Genomic DNA, 8,386 nt, shown 5'->3' with positions numbered 1-8,386 from the left:
AAACATCAACATAATCATCAGACAACCAAGAGAGACGTCGAACAGCCAGAGAAATTTGTTAAAGAGCAAATAAGAACACCCAAACCAAAGGGATGAAGGAACCAAAGTTGATTCAGGAAACTATTCAGCATCATTTTCCAACCTGACGATCTAATTTTAAAGGACATTTTCCAGCCCTTGTTGCTCCAAGCCTAAGTGGTCTGGCTAATGTGCTAACAAATCACTTCATTTTGTTGCTATGGCAGCAAATGTCCAGTAAAACAGAGACTCTACAGTGAGCACTGATTGTTCGACCTTCTGTCTCAAGAGTCTGCAACACTGAAAGGAATAAAATGTTTCACAACATAACACACGCACACACAAAACAAACTGTTGCACAATCTGCGATAAGACACACAAACTCTGGACAGTTCACAAAGAAACACGCTGCCGTTCACATTCTATTTGGTGGAAAAAGACGAGGAACACAGCGTAAACTGTTGTATGTTTATTTGGAAGAAGTTAAGTACAAACAGTGGCATTTTCTTCCAGAGAAGTAAGAACAAAAGTGAACATACAGTATGTTTTCCATTTTGGAAGACACCTGGAGCAGGTCCTTTCATCTAACAGCCTTTGAGATACAGCTTGTCTAAATACAACAATTAAATAACAACGGACTAATAGTACTTAGAAAAATCCACTTGTGTCAAACAAGCAGATCCCATAATAATCCCTAAATTCCACTATGGTACACAGAGTCACTCCTTAAACTTGTTAGTGTAGAGGTCTCGCTGACACTGCACTGAGAAAAGTCTTTGATCTAAAGACTGTTGTGTTCCTGCACTTTAATCGTCTGATAAATGTGTAATCAACGTTTAGAAAAGAAGACAGAACGCATGGTGGAAAAGATAATGTGCGTCCATGTGACACGAGTACACTACTCTGAATAGAAAACAAAATATCTATAATCATTCCGCGCGGCGCAATGATAGTCTTACATGGGTAAAATAAAATATAAAGACAGGAAAGTGTATGTAACAACAAAGAAAGTGTAAAAATATTAATATAAATGTATATGTTTTCACAGACGAGTTAATCGACAATAGAAAAGTCTGAATTTACAATACTCTATCTTAATCAGTGTTGACCAATAGGTTATGCTACTACAAGTAGACAATTTTCAGGAGGGAAAGAAATTAATTTTAAACAAAACTCAACTGCATATAAAAAAAAAAGAAAAATCTGATTTTTATGGCTCTCCCCATGATAAATTCATAATCACATGACAAGAGTCATGCTTGTAACAGTATTTGATAAACTCGTTTGAAAACGTGTGCCAGGCAGTCGTGGTGGAATGTTGACACCAGAATTACTTCTGGGTTCAAAATTAAAGGGACATTAAATTGTCACTGAAGCAAAGTAAGAATTCTGTTGTCAATATATAAATGTGCTGAGAATAAATAAAGCCACTGCGAACAGACTGCACTACAGTCTCACTACAGAGGGTGAGAATTTGCTGCATTCAGCCGTGTGTGAAGCATACAGCACTGCAGAATAACAAAGCAACCGGACGCTTTTTTTTTTCTTATTAAACTGCGTTCAGACAACCTGTCCAGAGGCTGCGGTGTGTAGATGGATACGACGGAACTACATATAGTCATGAAAACCAGATACAAAAAAATATATTGAGTACAACTGTACCAGCAGTGAGTATTTCTAAAAACGTTACAGATAAAAAATAAATTCAGAGTAAATATATTCATAGTATAAAATAAAGGATTGTAATAGAAACCAGCTATTTGAAAACATGCTTTCTAGTTAGCAATATGTACTATGATTGATATTAGTTTTACTAAGTAATTAGCCTCAGTGAGTGTATAGACAGGAAAAATAAAACTTAGGTGTTTACTTTTTTTTCTTCTTCTTATAAATCGACAGTGGATACGTCCAGTTCGGGATTCGGCCTTAGACGCGTTTGTGATAATTCCAATACAACGTGAACTTGAACGGGTCACCAACTACCTCACCGGTCAGAAACGCAATAGTGCAAATGAGACCTGGCTGTCACTTTCAAGTAATACAGACGGGATAGCAGTGAACGTGATATGAGAATGACAATCATGAAATCCAGATCTATGGCTTATTTGTTGATATAAAAAAGGCAGGGGATTTCTTTGGCTAGTAAGGCAAGTGAAAAGCAGGTAGAAAATAGAACCTAGACTAACCAACCACCTGCTTTGAGAAATGTCGTCATTAATGCAAAATAAAAACTATGATTGTATAATTTCCACAAACGACGCTGCCGGTCCAAAGACGGCATCTAATATTTACTTTTTTTTTCCTTCTTCAGTTTAGAGACTTTCAGAATTTTAAAGACTTTTCTACAAACAAGTCAACCTCAGTGTCCAGATGTGAACAGCCGTGGAGCACCAGAGTATTTGTCTTTCATTGTTCTTGGCTAAGGGAAATTGATGCTAGGCTAAGAAGGTGATTGTATCGTTTACTCCCCTCTGCTTCATGAATCCGCCTCCGGTGTCTGATGACCGCCACCCTTGGCCTTGATTTGGAGCCAGGCGTCTCCCAGTGCCTTGGCAAAGTGGTCATCCACCGAGCCCGTGATGGACACCGAGTTGGACACAGGCTCCGCCTCTTTGTAGTTTTTCCCCAGGCTGCGACGGAAGTGCTCCTCGATAACAGGGTCACATACGGTATTAGCTAAAGTAAAGTTGCGTGTGGAGGGAGGAGATCAAAAATGATTACCATGCATGTGAACGTTGTCAGAATATCATAAATCATGGATATACCCTGTTAAATTTACTGTAATATGTATGTATGTATGTATAATGGGATATTTAAAAAAAATTCAAAAACAAACACTCGAAATAAAACAGGGTTAAACATGGTGTAGCTACACATTACATGGTTGTGGGTATTGCTGATGACCATTTGTATCCCTTTGCAGCCATGTTTAAAGGCTACTTCCAACATGGTAGCATGCCAATATAACCTGAGATGGAGCTAATTCCCCCAAAGGAGAGGAGGAAGAGTGTTGGAGTTTTGTTTCAAGAGGTTGGTGCGTGTTTAATGAATGCTGAGAGCATCTAAAGTGACTTAATAAATTTAATTAAACACTTGATAGCACATGGAATAAATATGAGAGCAGAAAGAAAGTTGCTCCATGTTTGACTTAAAAACAGATTTCATAAAATTGGTATTTGAAAAAAAAAAAAGCCCTAGTTCAGTGTACTGGTGATCTCTTCACTCCAATGCAACTCCTATGGAATGACAATGACATAATGAATGTGCAGCTGGTAAATTATGTGATGCAGAATCTTAGAAGTTTGTTTTAAATATATTGTGCTTTGCAAAGCAAAGGGAAGCTCCACTGACTATTAGTTTGGTGTTATTTATGAAGTTGAAAGTCAGATGCAACCATTGTTTTAAATTAAAGAGTACTTAAGATAACACAACAAGAGATATAGTATGCAGCTATTTCTTCCCTTAGCTTTGATTTCCACCTGACAACATTAGAAAAAGAGAAGAATCCTGTGCACGGGTTTGGACTGCACATTGTGTGTGTTGTAATTACAGGCTTACCATTGGCCTTCCTCTGATCAGCAGGTGGGCTGGGAGAGGAGCCATTCATGTGGCAGTGAGAGAGATTACAATTGCGGTTGCTCGCCGGGGCACAGATAATAACGGAGGGACGATTCTATAGGTGGGAGAAATTACATAAGCTCAGCTAACAGACAAGTAACACCATTATCTTGAGGTTTACAGCTCTAACAGATCTCCTCCACAGAGACTTGATATATAACAACATTTAGAGAAGCACAGCTAGTGTTTATTTCTACAGGCTATGAGCTTTCACTTGAAGATAACATCTACTTATAATGTATATTTAAAATCGAAAATCCAAACTTAAAAATGTTGGTGTAACAATAATAATGTGACTGCAATGCATTATGTAGTACATACTTTTTTAGAAAATAAACAACACTTGAATTACTAAAATATCTCCTACGCAGACATACCTGCTGCCGCTCAACAGTTCCACTTATGACAGACTTCTCTCTGCCACCAACTCCACCAACATCGTGGCTGCTTTTGGTCAGAGGCACAGGCTGATCCACAGCATAGTCAGAAATGGAAGCAAACATTTGAGTCCCATGGAGACCATTAGAGGAGGATGTGACATGGTCCACAGGACTGTGGCTCCAGTGCTCAGTACTGTTGTCTCCAGCAGAGGGACGGGCCCTTAATTCAGAAAGTACACATAACATACAATATAAACTACTTAAAGCTTCACCTTTTAATGCATCATGCCATGGGTGTTTAAGGCAAATAAAGTACCACCCTTATCAAATGTCACAAGAAGATAAAGACATACAAACATTCAGATGTGTTGGTACTGATTGAAAACTATACACGCAGTGTTAATTTATTTAAGAGAAAGAAAATACTCAAAGCTGTCAATGAAAATAAATTTGAGCAATCCATATTTGGCACATCATATAGCACAAAATATAGTAATCAATGCCATTAATGCTACTTTCAACTAAGTGACATATACTTACAGCTGAGTGGCAAACAATCTGCTCATTTTGGTCATGTGGTCATCATCACAGTTGATTCGGTCATCCATATGTTCTTCACCATATTTTCGCTTGCTTGGACAGTGTGGAGGGGGCCCGGTTATGTTAGACATAGCAGTGGACAGGGAGGGTGTCCTGGACTCACCTGTAGAGAAGAATCAGCAGTGCAAGTTACGTAGTTGTATTTAAATTCAACCTAAATGCAAATTCCACAAGTTTAAATCCCAAATAATAAGTCATGATGCACACTTAAACCACATAATGCCATTTACATGTTATATGGCTACCGTGAAGATTAAACCCAGCTAAAATATATTCTGTTAGCTTTTAATTAATATTTTCTGCAACTTGACTGGATATAGATTGGATAACAGGATTGTGGGAAATGAAGTGTGCAGCTGCTAAATTAGTTAATTCAGGGAATTGATTTGTGGCAAAGCATTCAAATGACATACTTTTATAACCTTTGGCCTTTAAGGCATCAAGTATTTTTAAATCGAAGGGCTCCAGTCAAAGTGAAGTCAAGAGTCATTTGTGTCCAAGTCTAAATCGAGTTGCATGTCCTTTTGTGGATTGACAAATTCAAGTCGGGCTGAGTCCAAGAGTTTTTGTAACATCAGGATGTGATTTACATGCAGTTTACAAGTATTCAAATGTAGATGTTTCATTGTAAGGACACACAATGAAATTACATCTTTATTTATACCAATGGTTATCTTAAGAAAAAAAGTTTTTAATATAATTGTTTTGACATTTTAAAACTTAAACATGTATAGCCTTCTGTCTACACATGTGCTGGTCAGAAACCTTTTAACAAGATCCTAAAAAATAAACCACAAAAATTTGTGGAAACTAAGAAGTTAGTGAGTTAGAAAGGATTTTCAAGTCACTCACGTGAAATGTTAACGTTTATCTCCAGTCACAATTATCACAATAATAGAAATTCCCCACAAGTAACTTATTGGTAGTGCTTTTTATCACAATGACCTATAATATCCTCTATTAGTGGTGATTCTGGGTCATTCATTGTCACTCTAGTTATGGTAGTTAACAATAAGTCATACACCATTTGTATAGCACCTTTCATACACATCACATCCCCACACACACACACACACACATTAATACATACAACAAACACATTAAATGTACACATTCAAAGTCCAGAATAACTCATTAACCAACGATTTGGCTGAGGAGACACCAGAGGCAAAGTTATCATTAAGTACTTAATATAATGTTGTAATGGATACACCAAATAATAATAATGTGTCATTCAGACATAAAAACAAAAAAGTGAGGATGTGTAACAATGTCCTTGCTTTCCTAACATGTCTTCAAACGGTGTGATATCCTAATAGAATTTGGTCATAGCAATCTACTTTCCATTCATGTGTACATACTGTTTATTTTTGTACATGATCTACAACTCATATTTATCTTTTTTATACTCTAGTTTAGAGCATGTCTTTACAACAGAAATAGACAAAGTTGTCTTGAGAAAGAGAGAAAGACAGAGATCTCCACATATTCCACAATCACCAATATCCCTTTAATAGGCCACTGTGTATATTTGAGGTGTTGACTCTCGCCATAACCTAGATACAAGTTCAACGAAAATCACAAACCAAAAACTTACTCAAAGTGGTTATGGGGTGATAAGGGAAACACAGAGAGTATAAATACTTCCACAAAACAAGTCAATTAACCAAGCCATGTCGAGACACCTTGGGACAAACTAACCGTCGTAGTGCAGTCTCCCGATGTTATTGTTCATCTTGTCCAGGAACTGAGAGTTCAACAGGTCCATTCTAGTGAAGAGCATTTACGCGAACAAGCTAGTTGCTAACATCGACGTTAGCAGGAAACACCAGCGAAGACAGCAGGCCAGATTCTATGTTGAAGAAAAGAACCAAGTTAATTAAAAGAACACTAATTTATTGATAATAGTTGACGGCGCGAGTCAAATATTAGCAGCTATGTGAGCTAAATACGCTCAGCTAGGCTAAGCACTAGGCTAACTTCAGCTAGCTGGGTTCCACTGCCTTTAAAGTTAAGGCAAAAACAACATATTCACCACAATTAAAGCAACATATGGCACAACAATAGACGCCAATATACACAATATAACTGCTGTTAGCTCCCCCTCGATGTTCACTTGTTTACAGTAGCCACGACAGTCGCTAGTTAACTTTAGCTACTTTGTCTACATGGCACAAGCTAACGTTAGCATCGCCAACTTTGGAGTAAGTTTGACAATTCGGTGACTAAATGTCGAATAAACGCCGTCCTGAGACACACTTTAATGACAACCTGTTGTTGGGTTACGTTCAATGACTTTACGTCCGTCCACAAAGCGTCACAGCAGTGAAACGTCAAAGTCAAGAGTTACTCACTCCATCGACAAAAGTTAGCTTCTCCTCCACAACAACACCATGGCCCACTTTGACTGTCTTCACTTTCTCACCACAGACAAAAGAGAGGAGTGCGGCCCCTAGCGGTGACAAGGCGAATGGAAACTAAGTTAGTAGTTAGGCATGCGACGATACAAACATTTCCCACCACAATTATCCCGACCAGAATAATTGCGATTTACCATATTATTGCTATGACTGAAAATAAAAGGTTTTAATATATTCTTTTTAGATTCTTAAACTGTATGAGCTGCAGCAGCGAAGTGACAGATATGAAGATATCATTGAGATACAAGATCTCTTCCAGGGAGTCCTAGCGGCAGACATAGTACAAATAGTTGCAGAAACAAGACAATTTCAGATATAAAACCCACAACAGAATATAAAAGCTAAAAGGAGGTAACTAAAAGAGTAAATAAAGAGAGATATAATACAGTTAAGTGCAGACGTATACAGGCAATATACATCACCAATAAGATCCTTAATCCGGACCCCTCTAAAAGGTTATGTTAAAGAACAACATGCCTTTGATTGTGTTTAAAGAAGGCAGTGTCTGTAGTGAAATACTGTGGGTGCTGCAGTCTTCCTTCAGCACAGAAGTGTTGTGTGTGGGGTGAGAGGAGTTGTCCATCACTCACTTCCTGTGTGAGGTCCACAGACTGAGCTGGCTCTCATCACCAGCTTATGGTCTGTGCCTGTCCCTCACAGTGAATCCACTCCCCCAACAGACAATGGCGTAAAAAAACACTGCTGACGCCACCATTGTGTCATAAAAGGTTCCAGCACACTCTGAAGGACCGCAGTCTCCTCGGCAGTTTATCGTTAAGGTCAACACCCAGGTATCTGTAATCCCCAATGAATTCACTGTTCAACACCTGGTAGTTAACACTGAAATTAATTACTTAAACTCTATTTGTATAGCACCTTTCATGCACATCACAGCCACACGCACTTATGCACTTATGCTGGTGAGAAACGTTGCAGATGGGATACATTATTTTTTCTAATTAATTAGATCATAATAAGTCACAAGGAAAGATTTGTCTCCCCATTGTGGTACATAAAAAAAATTGATTGTATGTTCGCAATTTATAAAGCATTTTCAAGTCACTAACATGAAATATTAATGTTTACCTCCAGTCATGATTATCACAATTACCACAATTAACTTACTGTGAGTTATTTTTTATCACGATGAGCGATAATATCCTCTATCAGTAGTGTGTCTGTGTCATTCATAGTCACGGTGGATACGGTACTTAACATTACAATCAATCAAACTCTATTTATATAGCACCTTTCATACACTTCACATCCACGCACTCACTCTCACATTAATATACACTAAACGTACACATGCAAAGGTCAGAATATATCATTAAACATCGATTTAGCTGT

The 8,386-nt window shown here is 37.9% G+C and overlaps 1 protein-coding gene across 1 annotated transcript; it reads right to left on the bottom strand.

Annotated features, from left to right (window-relative positions):
* Nucleotides 1-472: 472 nt before the first annotated feature.
* Nucleotides 473-7,053, bottom strand: vgll4a (vestigial-like family member 4a). Its single transcript, XM_044038794.1, has 6 exons — nt 6,971-7,053; nt 6,318-6,468; nt 4,557-4,719; nt 4,014-4,236; nt 3,577-3,691; nt 473-2,694 (listed from the first exon to the last, which is right to left on the bottom strand). Exons 2-6 carry the CDS (start codon nt 6,397-6,399, stop codon nt 2,495-2,497), a joined length of 783 nt encoding a protein of 260 aa, XP_043894729.1. The 5' UTR covers nt 6,400-6,468; nt 6,971-7,053; the 3' UTR covers nt 473-2,494.
* Nucleotides 7,054-8,386: the final 1,333 nt, after the last annotated feature.

This window comes from Solea senegalensis, linkage group LG11 (assembly GCF_019176455.1).
Source record: "Solea senegalensis isolate Sse05_10M linkage group LG11, IFAPA_SoseM_1, whole genome shotgun sequence".
In the NCBI taxonomy this organism is placed as follows: domain Eukaryota; kingdom Metazoa; phylum Chordata; class Actinopteri; order Pleuronectiformes; family Soleidae; genus Solea; species Solea senegalensis.
This window is presented reverse-complemented; position numbering and strand designations above follow the sequence as displayed.